The 26,139-nt window shown below is 44.1% G+C and overlaps 1 protein-coding gene across 6 annotated transcripts in view; it reads left to right on the top strand.

Annotated features, from left to right (window-relative positions):
• The window catches only part of FNDC3B (fibronectin type III domain containing 3B), a 392,858-nt gene that overhangs the window by 265,325 nt on the left and 101,394 nt on the right, over positions 1–26,139 (top strand). For all 6 annotated transcript variants that reach the window (XM_075937961.2, XM_075937956.2, XM_075937959.2 and 3 more), the window contains exons 8-11: positions 888–1,045; positions 2,923–2,982; positions 12,158–12,296; positions 13,337–13,390. In XM_075937961.2, coding sequence (XP_075794076.2) covers positions 888–1,045; positions 2,923–2,982; positions 12,158–12,296; positions 13,337–13,390 — 411 coding nt within the window. The remainder of the gene's footprint in view (positions 1–887; positions 1,046–2,922; positions 2,983–12,157; positions 12,297–13,336; positions 13,391–26,139) is intronic.

The raw sequence follows: 26,139 nt of genomic DNA, 5'->3' as shown, positions 1-26,139 counted from the left end.
CATGGTGCCAGAAATCTTTTCAAATGGAAACAACTGTAATGTACAAACTTATGATGAATATCATGCTTCTGGCATTATGCCAGTGAATCCTCCAGTTAAGGAATGTGGGGGGGGCGGGGGAAGAGATGTGCTAGTTTTAGTCTCTGTCTACACTAGGATTATTTGTCTTAACAGACTTGAAGGTCAGGAGGGACTATCATAATTCCTAACAGGTGCACCTCCGCTGCTGGCAGTACTAGTGAAGGCTGCAGCGTAGACAAGTATGTTAACACACTAGCCAGAATGTTTTGGTTATTGCCTTCAGTGATTTTCTACAAAGAAGATGTACTCACTTTCTTTGTAGTTAAACACAGTCACAAGTAAAAACTGCCAAAAAAAGAGAGGCACAGAGGAACTTGCCATATGGAATCAGGCCAGTGGCCCATTTAGTCCAGTACGCCATCTTATGCCTCAAAAAAAGGTACAAGGAATCTCTAAAAGAGCAATCGTGTGGAATAACTAGCTCGTAGCAGGGGAATTTCTTCTTAGTCATTGTCATTTAGAAATTGGTTTTTGCCCTGAAGCTCTCCTAAACTGGTTTTGTTTTTCCTATGTATGTATGTATATAACTATGGATATTTTTGGATCTGTGTTGCACCCTGAGACGTGGTTATCATTGAGCTGTCCACAGCGAAGCCTCAGTCTTTTATTTATTTATATATTTACTTTTTGCGTCTCAGCCAGTTTCTAATTCATTACAGTTCTTAATCTCTCACCAATGACTACTTAGTTTCTTTAATAACTCTTAGGGGTGGTATTTACATGCAGTTACTTGGCAAAGAATAAATATATTTGGTATACTTATAAGAGACCACAGTACTTGGAATTCACATTAATATTTTTTATAGGTTTCAAATATTCAAGCAAGAACAGTTTTACTTACGTGGTGCCCTCCAACTGGCCTTTTAAATGTGGATAGACACAACAATGGCTTGCCTTATGTTTGTACTTACGAGGTTGCCTTATCAGACAAAGGGAGGGATGGAAAATACAAGATAATTTACAGGTAACTATGTACTTTTTCATGTATTGTTCTATATTTATATTCTAGTTTAAAATGAGTTATCCTGGTTCTTCAGGGCCACATTTCACAAAAATGTGACTCATCTCAGCTTTTTAGTAATTCTCACTCCACCTGAAAATGCTCCCTGCAAATTGGGTGTGGGAACGCCCACCCCACAGTAGACCTTTCATGTGATGTCACTTTTTGCTTCATCCATCTCCAAAGACTATAGAGTTACCATTTCCTGTCCCTCAAGTTATCATAGCCCTCCTGCATGCACTTTGCTGATGTGACAGTCACCTGCCAGGGCTAAAACCACAAGCTGCTGCATGTCTCTAGCTAGGTATTGTAGTAGCTCATATCCTCTGCAGATCAGCACCAAGGGGGACATGTAACACACACTCATCAGTGGATTACATAGGTTTTCCAACAACACTGTCCGGTGTGCACCTTACTATCACCAGGCCCAACTCTGACCTAGGTTATGAATCTAGTGAAACTTTCCTGTTTTCTAAATTCTGTGATCATATGAATTCATTTTGTGATCAAGTCTGTGCAGTCGTTCCATATATTCTTCATCCCATATTCTTCATACTCCTTTAGTTTTCTTGCTTTCAAAACAGTTTCTAAACATGTATCACTTCTGAGACCCCACTTGACTCTGTAATGAATGTATTTCAGATCTGCACAGATGCTGTATTAAGATTATATATTTCTATATTTTAATAAAGTTGGGGATAAACACGGTAATGATATTATAGAGATGTGCCTCTGTTATGAGTAGCACAGGTAACACATGAGGCTGCTTAGAGTTCCCATGGTAGAGAAAACTTCCATGGATTCAGTAATTTGATAGTCATTCTAATTTTCCATCTATAGCAGATAGGCTAGAATGGAAGACAATACATAGCCAGATTCTTCTCCAATAACCTCTATAGTCTGAGGCCCCATTAACTGTAAGATGGCCTGAGTGTTAGTTTAAAAACATTAATTAACTCGCATGTCTTTGATATCTAAAGATCCACCTTCTATTACTGATGTCCATAAAAGTTTTGCCATTTACTTGAAGGAACACAAGCTGTGACCGTTTGTAATGCAGTTTACATACTTCCCTCCTGAGCCCACTGGAGAACACCCCAAATAACGGCTACAAGTGAAGCATTTAGTGCAAAATGCTGAAGGTCAAACTGTGTTAGAATCTTTTGATATAATATTCACCAACCTAATTCAGCAATTCTGAAGCAGGTACCTTGCTGGGATAAAAATAAAACATCATGGAACTGGTGTATGATTGAATCACGTTTTCAGCATAACTCAAGGAGAGTTGAATGGCCTAGCAAGTTAAATGGACAAAAGGGTGTATATAAAAAAGAATGGAGAAATCAGAGCTGTAGAATGGCGCAAAGGGGGGAGGGTAAAGGATGCAGCTGCACTTGGACCCAGCAGTTTTAAACAGACCGGGGTTTCTGGCTCCTGCTACCTTGGCTGCCCAAGCCCTTTAAATTGCCACCAAACCCCAAACCCTTGGCCCCGGCAGTGCTGAAGGGCTGGTTCCACCCCTTCCAGGGGGACCAGAGCCAGCTTCCCTCCTCAGGGCCCCGCGAAGTCTCTTGTCAGCCTTGCAGAAACAAACTCGCATGAAAGGATTACATTATAAATGGAAAATATAGCTACTTCTCTTTCCTTTAATATGGAACCTTGTAAAGATTTCCAGTCTTTTGACAAGTTGATCCTACATTATTTACTTGTATTTTCCTAACTTGGAAATTTATTTATTTTTTCAATGCATCATTTGTAGAAGCCTCTAGACTTTAGAAATTGAATATCTGAGCTAACTAAAGTGCTCTTTTTCATAATGTATGGATGATTTCTTTCTGCAGTGGAGAAGAATTAGAATATAACCTGAAAGACCTTAGGCCGGCAACAGATTATCATGTCAGGTGAGTTGTTACGAATCTGAAAATATCTTAAATATAACCTGGTCAATTCTATCTAAAAAGAAAATGGAACTTTTTGTCTTTTGCATGATATGGGTCAAGAATTTGACAGTACTTTTTCAATAGCCTTTAAGATTCAATAGTGTCTTTCCATCTTTCAGGCTGTAAATGATGAGAGAGATTATCAAACAATAAAATTTCTATCATATTATTGTCATCACTCAAGTGAAAGAAAAGTGTATGCGGCTATATCAACTAGTTTGAGAATGTATAACAGGCTTTAGAGTGCATATGAAAGTATATCTCAGGCTAGCCAAATGTTTGACTGTTATTGGCATCTCTCCAAAATGCCATCATGTTTGCTAGTGCAGGTAAATGAAACCAGTATTCCCAATTTTTTTATAAATAGTACAGTGCAGTACGTTACATCCATTTCCCTACACTATCCTTTATTAGTTTTGACTTTTACTGGTCTCTTAATAAAAAACACTGGATTTGACTATCCCCTCCCCCCACACCCAGCATTTAGATATTTTAGGTTAGCTCTGCCATGGGGAATTGCCTAGATTTTAGCTTTACTTTTCAAAACACATTTTCTCAGTATATTGCAGATACTGGTTATGTAAACTCTTGGCTGTGAAATAGAAAAGTTTGCACTAAAGGTCTGTATGGCTATGAGGAAATTATGAGCACAAAAATATTAGTGCACAGAATGGCACTGAAATTGTAGAATTTAGGCTGATACCCCATGACAAATGACGCTTCATATGCAAACTCCGTTGAAGCCGTTTATTCATATTGCCAGATCAGCTTTTTTGCAATGCTAGGATCATATGCAGAAAGATATATTCTTCATACCTTGCCAGTTATAGAGATTCAAACAATAAGGAAAATATCAAAATTAATAAGTATATTTTATAAACTGACTTGATATTTTAAAAGGTTTTATTACATGTTTATATTCTTCCTTAAAACTGACAAATTAACACCCAACAGCAGGCATTCCGTTCTAAGTCATTGTTTCTCTTACATTATAAAGCTACACGTTGGTTGCACAGTTATTTTTCATTGTTAACATATGTTTCGATGTCACAGACCGATATTTTAACACCAAGTTTTAATATCAGTGCTTTTATGGCATTCTTTAAGACTTTACTTATGAACCCAGGCCTCAAATTCACATCCTGTTCATTTATGTTCAATATCCTGAACAAAATTTCCTTTCACTCCTTCTGTCTATTGTTTCCTTCTGTTTTCTACACAAAGGGAACGTCTGGTACCCCTTTCCCATCAATTCTGCAACCCTGTGTTATGGCTTAATCTAATAAACAGAAGATTGCTTCTGAATTTAAAATATCAAACATATGTCAGTCTGCTCATGTTAGAACTTTTTTAAAGTAAATACGTGACTGAGTTCTAGGAATATCTTAAAATTATGTTTCAGGTGGAAGAGCAAGAGGGTAAATAACTCTCTCCATATCTATGGAACAGGCAGGTTTTTGGGTCTCACACAAGAGTCCCAGTCATAGCAGTGAGCAGGTAATCGTGAAAGTTCTCGGGGTACCCAGAACTATGAGTACCCTGTCTCTAAAGCAGTGTTTCCCAATTTTTTTTTTTTTTTTACCACGGAACCCTTTTAAACTTGGAAAAATTTCAAGGAACCCCTACAGCCAGGGAAAAAGTTTGTCGAGCAAAAAAGCAGAGCGGCAGCGGAGGAGGGGAGGTGGGGAGCAATCTTGGGTTGATTGGGGAGAAGCGGGACCAGCAGCTGTTGCAGCTGCTAGGTCCCTTGGTAAAAGCAAAGCAGCAGCGGGGGACGGGAAGGTGTCTGAAAGCCCAGTGGAGAACCAGAGAAGGAACCAGCGTCTTTGCGCGCCCCGCTCCTCTCTCTCTCTTTAAGGGCTGGGGGGAGAGGGGGAGTGTTTGGGTTCTCGCGGAACCCTTACTTTCACTTCGCAGAACCCAAGGGTTCCGCGGAGCACCATTTGAGAAACATTGCTCTAGAGCCGTGGTCCCCAACACGGCATTTCTCTGCGCCCGCCAAGTGCTCAGGGCTGGTCTGGCCCCGGGCACGTGGCGCATGCGCGGTGCCGGAGCCTCCCCGGGCGCGTGGCGCACGGTGAGCGCCGGCCCCGGGGGCGCCGCGGATTCACCCCCCGTGGCGCATGGGGGGGAAGAGAGCGCCAGCGCCGGCCCCGGGCACGCGGCGCTTGCGGGGGGAGGAAGCGCTAGCGCCGGCTCCGGGTGCGCGGCGCTTGGGGGAGGGAGGGGGGAAAGAGCGCCGGCCCGGGCGCGCGGCGCTTGGGAGGAGGGAGGAGGGAGGGGGTAAAGAGCACCAGCGCCGGCCCCCGGCACGCGGCGCTTGGGAGAGCGGGGGGAGAGAGCGCCGGCCCCGGGCGCGCGGCGCTTGATGGGAGAGCGCCAGCCTCCGGAATGCGGCTATGGGGGGGCCACGCCCCCTGGCGCCCGGCAACCCCAAAAGGTTGGGGACCAGTGCTCTAGAGAGAGGGAGTCTGTGCCCATGACTGGACATCAGCCCTGACTTTGCCTTCCAGGTTAACAAGAGGAGCGTTCAATCCTTGAGTCCCTTGTGATCTTAGATCCTCATTCCCAAAGGAGCAAAGATCCCCAGTTTACCAGTTTTAGTTTAAACTGCCGTTCCTGTAATACACACAGCACTTGTAATGAAATGGAAGGAGTTTTATTTAAGATGCAAGGGGGCATTAACTTAGAAACAAGAGAGTGTGGTGAAAACAAAGAGTTACAATGAAAAACAAAATCATAAAATATGAATCTGGGTCTACACTTTAAACAGCTACTTTTCCCTGTCTAATAAAGTAGGGTTGTCCTCCCAACATTCAGTCTATTTCAGAGCTGGCAGGCTGCACAGGAACCAGGATTCAATTTTTCAGGAGAACATTCCTGCTCCCCAAGGTGTCTCCTCAGAGAAACGATCTAGAGAGGTCTTTCTTCCTCTCCCTCCCCCCCATCAATCTTTTGTATTTATTCTACAGAGAGAAAATAAAGTTCCTCTGTTTGTTGTAAAGTTTCTTCTTTAATCTCCAAGTGATTTTGGTTATTTGCAAGTGTCTTTGATGTTTTGCCACTGGGCTGGAGCAAAGCTAGAGCTAGACAATTGTTATTACGTTACCAGCTAATCAGGGCAGGTGACAGTCCCCCATGATTGAAAAAGCTATATCAAGAAATAATGTCCCCTGGTGACTGACTTTTACTCGAAGACCATAATGCATGCTTTCAGTATAATTATGTTATTCCTTAAATATTACCCATAGATACGTCTTTTATGACTCTTGACGAGTCGCACGCTTTCTGTAGATACCTTCCATACTACTCTTGTTGATGAATATCCTGGAAGGCATGTGTTTGGTGTAGTTTGTTTGTCAGTTCTAAGATGAAAGATATGTGGGAAGAACAGAAGATTTTTTGCAAAGGAGCCTCTGTGTTGCAGTAATAGCAAGAAGAAAGTTACAGCACACTGTAGAGCTTCCTGCTGCAGGCTCTGACATGATTTTTAAAGCAAGCTTTATCTAGTAAAGAAGTAATAACAGAATAGTATTGATGTCCCATGCCATTTTTCACAACATTAGGGGATTTTCCACCAGTGTCCAGGTCCAAGATGTAGATAGTTTCCAAACTGGTAATTTTCTTTCTGACTACCTTAATTGCCCTGCGCTTCTCCTGCAAGTTTGTCAAATCCAAAATTAGTGCTGAACAGTTTCCCAGGTCTCTTTCTGAGGAAGAAAACAGGCCTGCAATATTTGAAAGGCAGGCTCCAAAGTGGCAGCACAGAAAGTAGTAAGGGAAAAAAACTACCATTACAAAACCAAATAATGTGTTTCCTTCTGTGTTTTTCTTGCTGAAGTTAGGCTTGTGTATTAAAGCATTAGTGTACATCAACTGGTCAAGAATATTTGACAGAACTTTTTTCATTGGAAAATGCTGATTTTTGAAACAGTCTTTCTTGAAACTCTCAAATCCAAGATAGGGGACTAAGAGTAAGGGCGGGGCATGAGGGGTGAGGAGAGAGTTTGATTGACACCAAAATAGATAATAGCTCAATGGCATGGGTACTAACTTGGGATGTGGTAGATTCAGGTTCAAATCCCTGCTCTGAATCAGGCATTTGAACCTGGGTCTTCCACATTCTGGATGAATGCCCTAACACCGTGGTTCCCAACCTGGCCCCGGGCCCCAGGCACATGGTGCGGCGCTTGCGGGGAGCGTCGGCCCCAGGCGCGCGGCGCTTGCGGGGGGGGAGGAGCGCCGGCCCCAGGCGCGCGGTGCTTGCGGGGGGGGGAGGAGCGCCGGCCCCAGGTGTGCGGCGCTTGCGGGGGGTCCCGGGCGCGTGGCTATCGGGGGCCCCGGCCCCGGGCATGCGGCTATGGGGGGGGCCGCCCCCGGGCATGCGGCTATGGGGCCCCCTGGCGCCCGGCGGGTGAACGGCCACACCCCCTGGCGCCCAACAACCTCAAAAGGTTGGGGACCACTGCCCTAACAACTCCCCCTCTCACTCACACACACACACACACACACACAGGCTATTGGCTGTTCTATGTTGGTTCTCATTCTGGTCTCCGTTCTGTTCTAATGCAGAATGGAAACAAATCTGCAAACCCTAAAATTTTTTACAAACTAAAATTCTTGTGTTCGAGCCAGCCCTAGTAAATGTGTGGAGTCCATAAATAAACTTGCATGAGCAGCACTTAGTATGGAGATCATCCTAGGTCTCAGTGACCTTGGCAGCATTTCTAAGTCTTTATGTTTTCCCACAGTGTTCTTGAAAAAAAATTCTGCATTAGGCACTAAAAAAATGTCAGGTTCTTTCATGCATAGCTTTACCTGCATGATGAACCTGCATCATTCTTCAAGTAGTATATTTTACTGCAGCCACTTCAAACACAGTCTCTCTTCCTCCCTTCCCCCCATCTTTCAATGAGTTTCCATGTGTCCATCATATAATAGTTAGGGGTGATAGTGAAGTCTGGACTTTTTGAAGGCACTCATGTTTTTTAAGGCACATTCTACCTTACAGCTTCAGAAACACAGGTCACTTGTAGTTCATGGGGTGGTGTCAGGTTCAGGGATCCTTCTAAGATTTTCCATCCATGAGCGGAGTGAGTTTTTGCTTGTGCGCCAGTAATGAGGTCATGTGCACGTGTTTGGATGTGTGCCATGCCCCCCGAGCCCTGTTCCCAGGCAGGACTGCCTCGCCCCCTCACCCCACCCCTCCTGGGGGGGGGATAGGTCTTCCCCCTCCCACATCCCTGGGAGTGCGGCTCTCAGGGCAGCCTGTGTGCAGGGCAGAGGCTGCCCCAGGCTGTTCCCAACAGGGCTGGCTATGAACCCCAACCTGGGGCAGAGGGAAGTTGCTGCCAGCCTCCAGGGTTTTCAGGGAGTGAAGTGAAGGGAGTGGAGCTGCGACATATGGGGAGCCAGCAGAGGGTTGAGGGGGCTCTGAGAGTCAGAGGGCAGTGAGGGGGGAAGAGAGGTATGGGAGGGGGAAAAGGGGTGCAGGGAGCCCCAGCCCCAGGAGCAGCCGCACTGCAACCCCAGCTCCAGCTTTGGCAGCAGTTGCCCCACAGCCCACCCAGGGAGCAGCCAGACAGCCACCACTCAGCTCTGGTTGCTGTTCCAGCTGTGGGAAAGGGCTGGCCCTGGGCCCCAGAGCATCTCCGGCCCCCATAGCAACCCTGCTCTGCCACACAGCCCGGTGCTCCTGCAGCAGCCTGTCTCTGCCATGCAGCCCAGCCACCCCTGGGGCAGCCCCATCTTGGGGGTAGTCTTGCTCCACCATGTGGTCCACCTGGCCCCAGAGTAGTCCCAGCCCCCCGCCACCACATGGCCTGGCCATCCCCGGAGCAGCGCAGTGCCACCAGAGCTGGAACTGGGGCCACGGTGAAGCTCCCTGCTCCAGCCATGCATGCGGGGCAGCTGCCCATTACACAGCCCCGCCTGTCACCAGAGCAGGAACGTACCATGCCACTAACCTTCCAGCAGGAAAGTGAGTGCCGCTGCGCAGCTCTGCAAAGGAGGTTGGTGGACGTACGATTGTTTGTGCGCGGCCGCACAGGTGCGCACCTTAGAGGGAACTATGGCCAGGTTACATTCTTGTCCCTCTTGAGTTTTGGGTGGGCTGTAGTTCTGCCTGGTGGATCCACAAAGGTAAAAGATGAAATGAGCAGGCACCTGTGGCACCCTAAACAGGGGTGGTCCGTGAGTATAGGCCGACTCGGTGGTCGCTTAGGGAGCCGCCTTCAACGGGGTGCCCGATGATGACGTCACGGGGCGCCTGGGGCACCCAATGATTACGTCAAGCCAATGATGGCCGTGCAGGTGGGGGCGCCAATCTCGCGTTCCGCCTGTGGCGCCAGTTGCCACAGCTGGCCTCAGGCTGCTCCTGACCCTAAAGATGCATGAGACGTAGGAGCACACACTCTACTATTTTCCACCTGAGGAAGTGAAATACAAGTTGGGAGTGAGTAGGATTGGCAGGGATCTTCCTAGGTAATCTAGTCCAGTTCTCTGCGCTCAAGGTGGGACTAAGTAATAACCAGACTATTCCTGACAGGTTTGTCTAATCTGTTCTTAAATATCTCCAATGATGGAGGTTCCATAACCTCCCTATGCAGTTTGTTCCAGTGCTTAACCATCCTGACAGTTAGGGTATGTCTAGACTGCATTGATATTTCGGGATTCCAATACTTCCAGTATCCCAAAATAACAATGCCGCATCTTTAAAAGCACCCACTATTTCCCAGAATAGCGGGCATGCTATTCCAGCATCCCTGTAACCCTCATTCCACGAGGGTAAAGGGATTTGTCGGAATAGTGCCTTATTTTGAAATTTGGCAGATTCAAAATAAGCTCTTTCGACTTAGACTCGGAATAAGCTATGCAATTTGCGTAGCTTATTCCGACAGAAGGGTGCTATCTAGATGCACCCTGAGGAACTCTTTCCTAATGTTCAACCAAAACCTCCCATGCTGCAATTTTAGGCCATTGCTTCTTGTCCCATCTTTACAGGTTAAGAAGAACATTTTTTCACCCTCCTGCTTATACCAACTTTTTATGTACTTGACATCTGTTATCCTGTCCCCCATCGGTCTGCTCTTCTACAAACTAAACAAAGCCCGTTTTTTTTCAAATTTTTTTCTCATAGGTCATGTTTTCTAGGCCATAAATCATTTTTGTTTGCTGTCTTCTAAGACTCCCTTTGAAAGATTGGTATCTTTCCTGTAATGTGGCTTCCAAAACTGGACATACTGCACCATTTGAGGTCTTTTCAGAGTGAATTACTCCTTCTGTCTTGCCTACAACACCTCTACTAATACATCTGAGAATGATGTTCATTTTTTTGCAACAGTTTCACTGTTGACGTATATTTAGCTTGTGATCCACTATAACTTTGAGATCCTGTTCTGTAGTTGTCCTTCCTAGGCAGTCATTTCTATTTTGTACGTGTGCAATTAACTGTTCCTTCCTAAGTGGAAGTACTTTGCATTTCTATTTATTGAGTTGCATCTTATTTACCTCATACCATTTCTCCAGTTTGTCCAGATTATTTTGAATTTTAATGGTATCCTCCAAAGCACTTGCAACGCCCACAAGCTTTGAGTGTATACTGTGCCATTATCCAAATAATTGATGATGATATTTAACATAACCAGAACTTTTCCGTGCAGGACACCACTCAATAAGCCCTTCCAGCTTGACTGTGAAGCACTGATAACTACTCTCTGGGAACGGTTATCCAGCCAGTTATGCACCCACCTTTTAGTAGTTCCATCTAGATTATATTTCACTTGTTTGTTTAGGGACAGTATCAAAAGCCTTACTAAAGTCAAAGTATACCACATCTTCTGTTACCCCCATCCACAAAACTTGTTCTTCTGTCAAAAGAACTATGATGTTGGTTTGACGTAATTTGTTCTTGACAAAACCATATTGACTGCCACTTATGACCTTCTGTATGTTTTCACAATGATTGCCTGAGTATTTCCTCCAATACTTTTCTGGGTAGTGAAGTTCAGCTGATGTTTAACTGTAACTTGGTTGAAGGAAGTGTATTTGACTACTGTGTAAACTTCCTCCTCCCAAGTACACAAAACACAATAGACCTGGAATGCAGCCTCTGTGCAGTTTGCCTCATATGGTATGTTGTCAGTAGAGTTTGTAGACTAACATGCATATTCATATGGATACCACCCTTAAACTAACACTGCTGAATGAGAGTTGAATGCTGGTTTTTCAGTGAATGCATTAATACTGTTCACCCCTTGTTTCTGAGGTGTCTCTTGCTATATTTTCAAGAAGATTTTAACATAGTGGGCCAAACACCTGGGCTGTGTCTACATTGGCATCCCTTTCAGGAAAAAGGATGCTAATGAGACACATTGCAATTGCAAATCCGCGGGGGATTTAAATATCCCCCGCGGCATTTGCATTTACATGGCTGCCGCTTTTTTCCGGCTTGGGGATAAGCCGGAGAAAAGCACCAGTCTAGACCTGATTCTCCGGAAAATAAAGCCTTTTCCGGAGGATTTCTTATTCCTACTTTATTTTCTGGAGAATCATGTCTAGACTGGCGCTTTTCTCCGGCTTATCCCCAAGCCGGAAAAAAGCGGCAGCCATGTAAATGCAAATGCCACGGGGGATATTTAAATCCCCCGCGGATTTGCAATTGCGATGTGTCTCATTAGCATCCTTTTTCTAGAAAGGGATGCCAATGTAGACACAGCCCTGCAGTAGTCAAGAAAAATGGTGGTACAAATGTCCACCAATAAGAAGGTAATGATTAGTTTGTGGAATTCTTTAAACTAGCTGTGGTGGCGATTCAGAAGGGTCCAGGGCTCCCAGCCACTGCCATGATGACCTCAGGAGCAAATCACCACCAGAGTGCCCTCAGGACTTGACTGCCCCAGCCCCGCCCTTTCCACCTGAGACAGGCTCACCTCCACCTTTCCTAGAGGCGCAGCAAGTCTGTCGGCCCCCCTGATAATATGTATGTTCTGCTGTGAACTATTTTGAAAATTCATACTGAATAAAATATAGCAAGGAGAGCTGGGATGTGAGAGTGTGGCATTACAAATGCTTGAGAAAATGCAAAGCTTGTTATAATTGCCAGCAAATTCATAAATCCATGCATGTTCATTTTCAGGGTATATGCAGTGTACAATTCAGTAAAGGGATCCTGTTCAGAGACAATTAGCTTCACCACTCACAGCTGTGCTCCAGAATGTCCATTCCCACCCAAACCCTCTCACAGGACCAAAAGTTCCCTAACCTTACAATGGAAGGTAAGTAACATAGTGTCTGAAACCTAGAAAAACAAAGTGAAATATAGTTACCTACAATTAGTGTAATCATTTTAAATTATTTAGTGCTGTGATACCATTGGTTTCTGTTGCTTTAAAATATTTCATTTAATTGTTTTAGGTATCTAAAACAATAATCAAAAATTCATTAGTTGAGGAGCTGCACATATTAGAGGCTTGGAAATAACATTTGAAACATTTTGCCAGTTATAAATCCCAAGTTAATTGACTAGTGATGGAATTTTTTCCCCATCTGATGACTGCTTGATTACCTATAATTAGGATGGGCAGAATTATTTTTTCTTAATAGTTTAGATGGACATGATCAATGTTTATTTTTAAGCACATTTTATTTGAATTTATTTGTATGTATTATATTGTATCTGTCATGGCTGCGATATGGGGTCTGCTGGCTACTGTGCCATGTTTTTTGGCATTGAAAGCCCTGTGGGGTGGGGGTGGCGGAAGGGGAGTAGGGGTTTGGTTTAAAATAGCAATTCCAATTGGCGAAGAGAAGCAGCAAGGTAAGGCTCAACCTGGGATGGGGGGGGAGGGGAAAAGCGAGGGGTGAGAGAGGGAAGAGACAGGCCGGATGCAGACGTCACTCTGTAGTCCCACAGGAAAACTTTTTTTTATTTATATATATAAGAGAGAGAGAGAGATATGATATCTGAACAGCTCTCAAACCCCTAGGCCCGGTCCCTCCAGGTGAGGAATAATGGCCAGACAGTGTGACAGCTTGCATTGCTGTTGCCCATGCTGTAGGGTTTTTGGTTTTCTTACAGACTTCAGATTTGTGGTTTCTCAGTGTAGAACCTTTTACAAGCACTAAAGTGACTTAACTTTTAAAAGTATATCTAACAACTTTCATCCTTTTCTTATTACCCACTAAAATGTTTGCCAAACTGTGTGCAAAACAAGCTCTGGTTTCATTTTAAAATGCAGCCATTTGGCAGGGGAAAGGAAATGTGTTTGTAAACTTCTTTCCAAGATCTCTTTTTGTTGTTGTTGTTTTGTTATAGGCACCCATTGACAACGGTTCAAAAATCACCAGCTACCTGTTAGAATGGGATGAGGTAAGTGGTACCTAATTACAGAAATGTAAAAAAACAAATGAAATGACTTATTTAATAACTTTCTAGTATGGCATGTGTGCCATGTAAAGAAGAAACAAAATACAGGACTATGTAGCACTTTAAAAACTAACAAGATGGTTTATTAGATGATGAGCTTTCATGGGCCAGACCCACTTCCTCAGATCAAATAGTGGAAGAAAATAGTCACAACCATATATACCAAAGGATACAATTTAAAAAAAATGTAAAGAAGAGTATTCAAACACGGGAGAATCAAACCATAGAAAAAGAGAGGAAAGATGGGGAAGCTGGTTTTCTATCTGACGTCTTATGTATAGCAGATTATTTTGTACCTTTTTAGTTCATTTATTTCCTGATCAGGTATTTGGTGTAATGGGTTTATGAATTAATTAAGTTATAATGTGGTAGTAACTAGGAGCTCCAGCCAGTGTTCCAGGACAGCACTCTGTTGTGTTCACACACCCAACAAAAACACAACCCTGCCTCAAAGAGCTTACGATCTGCTCTAGCAGTCATTTCTCATAGAAAATCCCTGCTGACTTCAAATTAATAATACCATTTATGTAATGGCTACACTGTATTGGTTACTTTATAGATGCTATAAAAAGATGATGAGATCTGTGCCCCAAAGAACTTACATTCTAAGTAGACAATGTATCCTTGTGGGGGGAGAAGCGGGGGGGGGGGGAGGCGCTGGAGCAGAATTGTTGAGCATACTTCTTGTTTTCTTCCGTTATGCCAGTATTATTTTGGCACCGTTTTTCAGAAGGGAGGTTTAGGGAATGGAATCTTCATTGGAAGATGTATGTATTGAAATGAGACTTTATGGGCACGAGGACAAAATCATAGTGGGATTACAGAGGGGTTTCTGGGTTTAGGGTCAGCATGAAATAAGGTGCCAAAAGCAAGAATGGGGGGTCTGGAAGGGGATGGTTGTTTATGCTATGTGAAACCACATCTACCTGCCTTATATAAGAATATTATTTTGTGAGTAGTCTTCAACTGCTGCGCTACTGACATATTCCCAGATCATTATGCTACGTCTGACATCTGGAAGCACACACTGTGCAAACATTCATTCTATGCAGTATCACAGCAAGTGTGCCCTGCATGAAGAGAAACCCACTGAACTAAAGAAATTAAACAATAGCTGAAGAATGGCTTGCTGCCTACAATGCACAATGAAAGAAAAGGCTAGGAACCATTAAATAAATAAATAAAAAGCAAGCCGGAGAAGACTGAAGTGGTTGGTGGGGAATCCGTCCATTTATTATTCTCATATATTACTTCACCATAGACACAAATTCATGCACCATAACCCGGAAAGCAAAGTGGAGAATTAGAATAAAGCAGAAAACAAGCTGCTGCCATCCTTTCTCATGTAAAACTCTTCTTAACTTCAGTGGGAGTGACCAGGAAAGGATGAGGTGTCAAAATACGGGACATTTCTAAAATGCAAAAGGTGAATGAAAAAGAATGGAAACTAATAACATACCATTAATAGAGTATGAATACCTTGTTAGGGTGTAAATTTGTATCATCTCTCTTAGAGCCTAATCCAGAATTCATGGAAGCCAATTGAAATGTTCTCACTGTTGCACAGCTCCTAAATAATAACATTGAAAGGGTTTTAGCCTATAATGATAATGGTAATACTTTTGCATTTACATTGACAATTTAAATTGTCAAAAGATGTGTAATATCACTTCTCTTCTGCAGAAGTTCAGTTAAGGTACAGAGTGTCTCATGTAATTTGCTCCAAGTAGCACAGTGTTTCAGCATAGTCCTGGTCTGGGCCATCCTTAGGATTGATGGTACCCTACGCAGTACTATTAAATGCCCAATGGCAGCTGGGGAGGAGGACAATTATTTAGAAATGTGATGTTATAATCCTCAGCAACCAACTAATCAAATATTTTTAAAACATATTTTAAACTAAGGTCCTGTTGACTTACACACTCAATTCAGAAACTCGGAGCCTATACCCAGGGCCAGACGGAGGCATGGGCGAGCCGGGCAGCTGCCCAGGGCGCCAACCCACGGGGGTCGCCTGATGGTAGCTATAAGGGGTGCGCGGCGTCCCTTGCAGCTGCCATCAGGAGCTGTGCGCCCGGCTCCCGCAGCACTAGCCCCGTGGTGCCAGACAGCAGCGCCCTTGCCCCTACGGCTGCGGGGCCATACATGGCCCAGCGCGTGTGCTAGCAGCGCTGGCCGGGCCAGGCTGGGCAGCGCATGCGCCGTGTGCCTCGGAGGGGCCCGGGCTGTGCGCCAGCGGCCGTGGCACGCCTGGGCCCAGGGCGCCAAAAGGGCTCGGGCCAGCCCTGCATATACCTGGGAGTGGAAATGCCTGTTAAATGGCTTCATTACCACTTGAACAGCTTTCACAGTTTTGATTTTCCACTAATAGCTCTGGCAGACTGTTTCATTTTAAGTTAACTACACTCACCAGTCTAGAGCAAACAGTCACAGAACAGGGATAGGAAATAAGGAAGCAAGAGTTTAACTGGTTAACCAACAAGTTTCAGCTTATCGGTCCCTATTAACAGCTAAATTCCCATGGGGCCAGCAGCACTGAGAGGTGGTAGGCTGGTGGTGCTGGGAGCCTGATGGAATTTTAATCAGTTACACGGTTACTATTTTTAACATTTTTTACATCCCCAATAGGAAGAGGTAGGTGGGTGGACCTTAGACCCAGTGGTGCCCCAAATTTTCTGGTGCCCTACACAGTTGCCTATTCTGTATATGGGTAAGGATGGCTCCGGTCCTGACTCCCAGACCTTTGGTCCAGCTACCAGATTGATGTTATTACTAGGGAAGAAATATAAAGTTGGATCCATGAGTGGATCCTTGGTCAGTGAAGAAGAGAGAATAATGGGCACAATTGTAGGCCTCATAATGTTTTGATATGACTCTGAGTGAATTAAAATCTAGAGCTGCTGGAAGTGGGAAGCAAACCAGATGGTTATCGCAGTCCTCTAGTTGTTATATAGCTAATGCATGGATTGAAGTATTTTGATGGAAAAACTGTATTAGCAGACAGAAATGGACTGCTGAGTTGATGTGTGAATGTGAACTGAAAACAGAATGCGGTCCAAAAGGATTCTTAAAGTCCAGGAGGTAAAGTGTGAGAATACAATTGTCTCTCCAGAATCTCATTTTTCCACCTGAAAGAAATGTATTTTGGAAAGCAAAGCCTTGACTCCTTCATTTGACATTTCCCCAGTTCTAATGTCTCTCTATACTCTTGTAGATATGTCATTACATAAGATATAACATCTAAATATGTAGTAGTGTGCACACTGAATATTATACCCTCTCACATAGTTATGTCAAATGCATGAAAGGGAAAGCACAAACTTTCTGTTACACTGTTGAGCTGTATCTCAGTGAAATCAAAATATAAATGCACAGGGGAAGAGATGAACACATGCCAGGCAACTGCAAATGCTTAGCCAAGTCTCAGATAGAGCAATATTCATTTGCTAGAGGGCACAGAGTAAAATATAAACACAAGAAAAATAGTGGTGAGAAGGAAATTAAATTGTGTCCATAAAGTAGAAGGAGCTTTGCATGAATGGAGAATGAGTAATCTATCAAATAAATGCAATTAGAAAGCCACCCTGAGAACAATAGTCTGCTTTCAAAAAATTATACCCCTTCATAGTGAGGGATGGCAGGGAGTTTCCTGTGAAAAACCCTTGTACTATGGGAACAGCAACACACATTATCAGGCCTACTCCTGCAAGAGAAAAGCTTCATGCTACAGAATCAAAATTGGCATTGAGCAAAAGTGAGAACCAGAGAGCAATAAAATGGATCAAGGGAAGGCACAGAGCCAAAAGTCATGCAAACTGGCACATCTTCCTGGAAATAGAATGGGAGTGCCTCAGAACCCCCTTTGAACAAAACCTTGCAATCTGTTCACACTAGTAAGGGTTTTTAGCAGCCTATTAACACTTCATAGCAGCAACCAGCAACAGGTGCTCTCACTCTGACTCTGTGACATATTTCTGTATCTAATGTTAAACTCTGTGCAAAGGGAAGTTCTGTGGCACCTTGGAAACTAAACAAAATGTATAGAATCATGAACTTTTGTGGACAAAACCCACTTCATCAGATGAGTAGGAGTGGAAATAAAAGAAACCAAGATATATAGCTACAGATATAGGCAGGGCTCGCCGAGCCACAGAGAGCCCCGCTCGCCAGCTGCGCTGTCTGGCGTTCTGCGCATGCACAGATCGTTCTGCACATGCGCAGATCACCCGAACCTGGCTCTTCCGGGATGTAATCTACTTGCCATGAGCGAGTAGATTATATAGATTGTCGAGCCCTGGATATAGGTATCAGTAGAATATATCAGGAAGGATACTATGTCATGAAGGAATAAGTCAGGAAGGATACTATCAATTGACTTTGATTCTTATCTGCTTCGTTTTAACTACCCAATCTTCAGATACTTACTGATTCCCTCTAGCTTCCTGTCTTCCATGGGGTTGCCAGGTGTCAGGTATTCACCTGGACAGTTTTCGTCCAATTAAAAAAAAAGGGTCCAATTTGCAGGCTCCGTCCAATTAAAAAAAAACAAGAAATACCAGGCATGTGAAATGTCCGGTATTTCCTGTTTCCCTCAGATGGAGGCCCGGTGGGGACAATTTTCCCCTGCTGCATCTGGCGGGGGAGTGAGGAGCGCAGCAGATTCGTAGTGAAGGGGGGCAGGAGGGGGCACTTGCCAGGCGCCACGCTAGGAGAGTGCCGAGTTAGTCTATAAAGTTCTACTAGACCTTTTTTTTTGTTTTTTCTGTAACAGACTAACTCTGCTACCCCCTGAAGTAGAATAAGTGCCTCTCAATTGTAGGACCCATGTTAATAGGTCCTATTTATAGGTGAAAATGTGCATGATAGAGGTAGGAGAAATTGGTTTTGTGATGTGCCAGCCATTAATGTCTTTATTCAGGCCCAGAGTAAGTGTCAAATCTGTACAAAGAAATACCTTATTGTTTTACAGGCTGTCTTCAGTTAGATTTTGAGCATTTAAAATGCTTTCAGGAATTCAGATAGTTTATTTTGAAATATGAAAATGGTGATTTCTGCAAAAGCATGGCAGAAGGGATATGACACTGGCCAGTCAAGGGCCCAGGCAGTATACTACAATGCAGCAAGAGGTGACACTTTAAATCCATTGAGGGTCACAGTCACTGAAATTTCCAGGCTTGTAGATTTCAGCTGGTCAGAGCCTGGTGTGCTGTCAGTGCACTCTGCAGGACTACAGAAGTGCCCTTGTGTGAGATGTTCATACTATGTCCCCAAGGCTTTCCCGCAGTGACTCAAGTAGCTATCCAAAGAACATTGTCAGATTTTCTTGTAATCAGCTCTTTTTTGAAGACATCTGCTGTGTGTTATCTTTTTATTTCCTCAGTGGGACAGAGAATAAATGTGGCAGGTACTACCCAGAAGGGCCCAGTTGTGAAGCCTAATGCTTCATATAATTGGGGAATTTGGGACTTACGAGAGTCCCAAACTTGGAGAGTTTTTATCTGTACCAAGCACATGATGGTGGTATCTGAGAGCCTGAGTAAGAGGTATAGTGATAATATTCCCTTATAAAATTGTTTCTTCTCAAGGGACACAGGTTTTATTAAATGAAGAGACTTGAATTGACTTAAAGGGGTATTTTTTGTTATATGGTTTCCTGCATTTTCTTGTGGGGGTTTCCAAAATCCTCACTAACCCTTTGTTTTAGATCACAGCACAAATTAATGGGCATTTGTTTTTTCTGGAAAGATAGTGAGACTCCATGATTGTGCTCTCAGATAGTGAAGTCAAGGGATGCCCCATCCTATTCACATAGTATAAGTGTTAATACTTTCTTTGATATTTTTCTATGCCAATTTTATCCTACTTTCTTCTTCTTTCTCCAAATGAGAGATTTGAAGGATTTCCTCAGCTGCAGGGTCTGCTACCCTTATGGCAAGCAGCTGAACACTAAGAACATCAGTACAATCCCCACAGCAATCTATACTAAAATGTTTTATTTTTTTCCTATTTGCACTAGGCTGGCTTTAATGTTTGCTGGTTTTCTTGTCCATGTAGTAAATGTAACAGATATACCTAGCATTGGGATTAACATAAGGATTTTTTTTCCTGTTTGGAAAAATAAATGAAAAATATATGTGTGTTATTTCAATGATTGTATTCTTCAAACATGAAAGCTGGTGTGAGAGTTCAGAAGTGAGGAGGGGTAGGGAATAGGTGGCTTAGTGCAGAGGGTTGGAAGGTATGTGGAGGATCAGAGTAGGGAGAGAAGGTGCTGAAGTCAAGGTTGTGGGAAATGAAGCATTCAAGGCAGGGGGCGCAGGGCAGGTGGCTGGGAGGTGGCAGGGAGGGTTACCAGGACCACCTGTGGTGATGAGAGTAGTGCTGCTCCAGCAGCAACTCCTCCTAGGAGGTCGGGAGAGCACTCCTCTGCCAGTGCACCTCACCCAGTTGCCCTCCTCCACAGCCTACAGGCTGTCGGGGGTGAGGAGAGGGGGAAGCAGGCTCTGGCGCAGTGGTCCCCAACCTTTCGGGGCTGCCGGGCGTCCGGGGGCAGGGACGTTCACATGCCGCACGTCCAGGGGCGGGTCCGCACATGTGCTGTGCCGCACCGCGTGCCCGGAGCAGGAGCCACCCATGCACTGTGTGCCCGGGGCCGGCATCGCGCATGCGCCCAGGACAGGGGCCGCCCATGTGCCGCACACCTGGGACCGGCACCGCACATGTGCCATGCGCCTGGGGGTGGGGCCGGCCCAGATCATTCAACGGGCACACATAAATGCCCCGGCGGACGACATGGCGCCTGCGGGCACTGCATTGGGGACCATTGCTCTGGCGTATGCAGCTCCTGCCAGTCACCCCCTTAACCCTCCACAGCCTGAAGGCTGTCTCAGGGGAGCAAGGCTCCAGGGGCTGCTGTCTCCCTCCAGCAGTCCCCCCCCCACACACACACAGCCTCCTGGCTGTTAGGGTTGCCAGGTGTCCGGTATTGAACCGGATGGTCAGGTATTTTTGCCTCCTGTCCGGTAAAAAAAAAATTCAGAAAATACCAGACACCTAACATGTCTGGAATTTTCTGATTTTTTTTTCTCTGCCAGGAGGCGAAAATCCTAGGTGCTTACTGGGTTCCGTAGGGGAGCTGTCCAGCCCGGCGCAGGGAGGCAAGATGACGGACGGCAGCCTATTAGGCCCCAAAAGCCTCAAAAGCATTTCTTAAAGGGGCCATGCTGGTTTTTTTTAAAAAAAAATTTCTTAACAACTCTTGGCATCTTTTTTTTCAGTATTTTTTCAGAAACCATCTGTCAACCCTACTGGTTGTTGTTGGGGAGGGGGTGCTCAAGGAGCTGCTCCCTCCTGCAGTGAACCCAACCCCCTCCTCAAACACCCACTCCCCCCCCCCCCCCCGCACACGCACACACAGCCTGCAGGCTCTTCCCGGGGAGCAGGCTCTGATGGCTGTCCTGCCTCCAGCACCCCCTCTCCCTCCCTGCAGGCTCTTCCCAAGGGTCAGTCTCTGAGGTCTGTCCTGCCTCCAGAGCCCCACTCCCATGGCCTGCATGCTCACCACAGGGCAGGTAGGCTCCAGGTTTGGAGAAGGGGAGCTCCTTACCAGTGTGCTGTGCTGGCAGGCAAGTTAGTGGAGCCCCAGACCTGCAGGCCACTGTCTTGGTGCTGCAGCTGCCTCCAGTGGCCACTTTCAGTATCACATCCCTCCCCTCTCTGTGCTCCTCCCTTTCGTGTCCCTCTGCTTTCTGCCCCTTCCCTCTCCACAGTCCTATTCCTGGCTCTTCCTATTTTCAGGGCACAACCAAACTCTGACGATCGTTTAAGTTAGAGTAAGAGAAAGCTGCATACTAAATTTGGTCATCCTAGTTCTTACGGTTTAGGAGGAGTTCTTGAACAAACGGACAAACAGATGCACAGACAGACGCACTCTAAAATATATTATATAGATTTGAAAATTGTAGAGAATGACAAAAATTAGAGTGGCACATTTATTTTTTTCATACTGAGCTCCTAGACCTGTAAAGATATCAGAGTCTGACTAGTAAAAAATGATTTTCCTAAAATAATTGAAGGTTTAGTAGGGAATGGTTTATAACAACCGAAGAAACAATAAAATGTGTGCATCTTACTAAGTACTGCTCCAACTTAATGCTTACAGCTATACACCCACGCCTGTGTAGTAGAAAAACTCCCTTTCTAGAAAATAAGAACTGGGTTCTTTCTCCAACAGTTTTGGAATTCAAACACGATTCCAAAGAACTTCTGAACTCAATTTGGGCTCTGAACCCAATTGGGGTCAGCAATAGCAGTGAATTAGGCATTAATGAAAACTCCTCCTTGTGGCTCAGATGTTCCCTTATCCTCTCTTTGAACAGACACTGACTAAACCTATGGTAAATCATGACTGGGCTGAGATTAATAATATAGTATGCATGGTAGGGGAGGCAAACAACAGTATATCTTTCCGTTGGTAAAATACAAGCTTTGGAGGTTCACAGAGCTCCTTTTGAGGTAATAATGCAAGGCAGACAAAGGTTAGTCAGCAGCTCTATGCCTACACTAATAAGAGTAGTGATAGAAATGTAGCCGTGTTAGTCTGGTGTAGCTGAAACAAAATACAGGACTATGTAGCATTTTAAAGACTGACAATATGGTTTATTAGATGATGAGCTTTCGTGGGCCAGACCCACTTCCTCAGATCAAAATAAGAGTTATTCTAATGGGCTGTGTCTACATTGGCACCCCTTTCCGGAAAAGGGATGCTAATGAGACCAGTCGGAATTGCAAATTCCATGGGGGATTTAAATATCCCCTGAGGCATTTGCATTTACATGGCTGCTGCTTTTTTCCGGCTCGGGGTTTTGCCAGAGAAAAGCGCCAGTCTAGACGCGATTTTCCGGAAAATAAGCCCTTTTCCGGAAGATCCCTTATTCCTATTTGAAAGTAAATACTTGAAAGTAGGAACAAGGGATCTTCGGAAAAGGGCTTATTTTCCGGAAAATCGCATCTAGACTGGCGCTTTTCTCCGGCAAAACCCCAAGCCGGAAAAAAGTGGCAGCCATGTAAATGCAAATGCCGCGGGGGATATTTAAATCCCCCGCGGAATTTGCAATTCCGACTGGTCTCATTAGCATCCCTTTTCCGGAAAGGGGTGTCAATGTAGACACAGCCATGGAGATAGGAAGGAAATTATTCAGAGCCTCATCCTACTCCATTGTCAGACCTCCCATTGGCTTCACTGATAGAATCAGGGCCTCACTGCCGTGTCTAGTCAGACATGAAATTGTATTTGATGAATCTGTGATAACAAGTAGCAGTAAATCACTATTTCTCTACAAGAACATATCCAGAGAGTTCTTAGGGATTGGGGTGAACAAGGCTGCAGCCTTGTGGTTTCACAATACCCTCTCATCTCTTTTTTGGGGGGGTTAGAAGACTTTGGAGTCAAAGACAAGCCCCTACATCCCATGTGCTATTTCTTTATGGACTGTGAAGCAGAAGGATGCTTCAGTTCTGTATGGAAATGTATTGTATTTTAACTTGAGTAGTTACACAGACTGAATCACAGTGTTTCTCAGTCTAGGTGTTTGAGAGGTAATAGTTCAGTTTTTTATATATGTTATTTATACACAAGATGTTGGGCTTATATCCTCATCTGGCGTAAACTGGTTTAGTTCTACTGAAGTTAGTGGAGATGCACCAATTTATGCCAACTGACAAGCAGGTTCATGGGTCAGAATTGCGATGGGCTGTCATTAAGTGCCACTCTCCTGGCCAGGCTCATAGTTGATAGCTATCTTCCAAGAGGATGGCAGGTTTGGTCTGTGACTCTGTTATTGGTGTTGGACTTGCCCAAAGAGAAGGTCGTGTATCTTTTTGTTGTTTCTATTTACTATTTATATTCCAGTAGTACCCAGAGGCTCTATGTGGTATCAGAGTCCCATCACGGTGGCATTTCTATAAATATATAGGAAGTACCCCCTGGAACAGAAACCTAGGTAGCGGGTTTTAAACAAACAAAAGGAAGTTTTTCTTCACACAGCACATGGTGGGCCTGCGGAACTCCTTGCCAGAGGAGGTTGTGAAGATCAGGACTTTAACAGGATACAAGAAGGAGCTAGTTACATTCATGGGGGTTAGGTCCATCAATGCATATTAGCTAAGATTGGTAGGAGTGGTGTCCCTAGCTGCTGTCAGAGGCTCGGAATGAGTGATGGGAGAGGGATTACTTGAAAATTCCTTGTTCTGCTCACTCCCTCTGGCGCATCTGGCATTGACCACTGTTGGAAGACAGGATACTGGGCTAGATGGATCTTTGGTCTGACCCAGTATGACCGTTCTCATGTACAGTCCTGGCTCAATAGCTTGCAAGTTATAACAACTGTATGTAAACAATGATAGGTGAGAAGAGAACTACCAAGGTAACATTAATAAGATTACACCCTAACAATGTTCCCAAACATATTAATTTAACAAGTACACCATATAGGCTCTAAGATTCTGAGACAAGCTGATCCTTAGATCTGTGGCTTTTTTTTTCCTGGTTAAGTGCCAAAGAAATAGGGAGTTAAGCATAGTATGTTGCAGAATAGATTGTCTTTGTGATCTAAGTGTCTCTCTCCACTGAAAGAATGAAGTATCCAGTGGTTAGCTTATCTTTATGGTGTTTCTGCTGCATGGATTCCTTCAAACATGAGAGCTGCTCAGAATAGGACCCTATAAGATCTCATAACCACTGTGTCTCTGCACTCTGGGATGACCTCATTCTTAATGAGGGGGGAAAGGCATTCCTGGGTTTGGTGGGGTTTTTTTAAATTCCTTTCCAATATAGGTGCAGTAGCTGACAAAAACTGTAATTTCCTCTTGGAAACCACTCAACTGTTGCAGTTACTCTCTAATTAATTTCCAACCTCTCCCAGACCGGTGGAGCGGTGTTGTTTCAGTTTCTTGGAGCAGGATCTGACTCGCACTACAGCAGATGTGTACCACTGGAAAGATTAGGAGTAGAACTGAGCATCCCGGAGTTTAGGACTGAGAAAGCAGAGGTCGTGAACAGGTCACAGGCTGCAGTCCATCTTTCTACCTTTGAAAGTTCAGTGTTTGAGGAAATGATGAAATGTGCTGAATACAACTTGTAGAGCTTTGTAAGATTAAAACATGAATGCTGAATGTTTGGAGGCAAGAGAAAAATTCTGAGAGGATTGTAAGACTCTTGGTCAGTAGCCAGTACCAGCTTGTCCATTGTTCTCCTCCAAAATTATGCCAGCATTGAAACTTTCATAAATCTCAAAAAAGGACCATTTCCAGGCTGTTAATGCCAGGATCATTAGAAATATCATCCAACCTCTCCAATCAGTGCCAATAGAATCTGAAATGCCAGCCATTCTGAGTAATTGGAAATACCAATAAACTCAGACTAGGTCAGCATAATGAGCAAAACCAACTCTGCCAGCATATTCATACATTAACGGTTTTATGTCGTTATAAAGTTGAACATTGTCATGTTCTGTATGCTGAGGGTTTTTTGGACTGGGGAAGAAGGAGAGGTTGGGAAACAGATTGCACAACTGCAAAGATTTGATCAAACTTTATGACTATTATATTTCCATGATAGAATATGCTGGAATTCTTTGGAAATGTCTCTTGGCTTTTAATTTAGAAATTAGCATTTTATGCTGCTTTGTCAGAACCTCCCATGACTGCTTCTTTTTCAGCCAGGACTCTCCTTACTATATGTCTTAATGAGTCCACTCACCATTTGTTCACTCCAGTCCCCACAGGGTTTGTTTGGTGAAGGGAGCAAAAGCAGAATTTTCATTCAGGTCTGCTTTTTTCTACCTGATAAATAGTCATTATGAACCAGTAGTCAAAGAAAAATGATCAAATCATCTGTGCATGAGTTTTAAACAAAAAAGAAGAGGAACAAAAACCACTGCTGCTACGTCAAATGTAGTGGAATCAGGAAATATTTTAAAGGGCTGTACAAATAATAATCATTAAAAGCATCTGAGTCTGCAGAAGAGTGTTTCTTAAAAAGAAGAAAGACCTTCCCTTAATAACTCTGCACTTTTTAACTTGCAGTTCGTTAATGCAGTGAGTATAAGTGAATAGATTTTGTATAATCTGGAGACTTGCTGCCCCAGAACTACAAAGTGTTACCTACCCACCAGTCTTTCTCCAAGATGTTTTCTATCCAATAAGTATGCTTGTCAAAGGATTTAATGTGTTACAAACTATTTCTGGATTATACATATCTTTTAAATAAGTGTCAGTTTAGATAAGTCACAAATCCTAAAATGTTGCGTCCTTGATTTAGTTATGCTGGGTAGCAGAATTACAGCAAGGGCAGCTGGGAAATCTCTAAATAGTATATGTTCTGGAGCAAATGATGAATGGTGCTGTATGAAAAGAAGTAAGACGGCTTTTTGTCAATGTGTTGATCACCCTTCATGTGATTGCAAAGTTCTGTGCATCACAGGTCTGCAAGATTGTTCCAAGCTTTTGTACGCATTAGGGATGTAATAGTGTAGTCGATTAACCAATAAGGAAAAGCTTATAGGTTAATGCTATAGACTACACACATTTCCCCCATCCCACTAGTTTGAAGCCTGCTACCCATTCCTTTCCTTTGGTGTCCTCTAGTCCTTCTTTATGGGAACTCATGAAGAACTTTTCTGAATGCACCCTCT

This window comes from Pelodiscus sinensis, chromosome 10 (genome assembly GCF_052426305.1).
Source record: "Pelodiscus sinensis isolate ZL-2025 chromosome 10, ASM5242630v1, whole genome shotgun sequence".
Lineage (NCBI taxonomy): Eukaryota > Metazoa > Chordata > Testudines > Trionychidae > Pelodiscus > Pelodiscus sinensis.
Note: the sequence above shows the minus strand (reverse complement) of the source record. Positions and strands in the feature narration are given on the sequence as shown.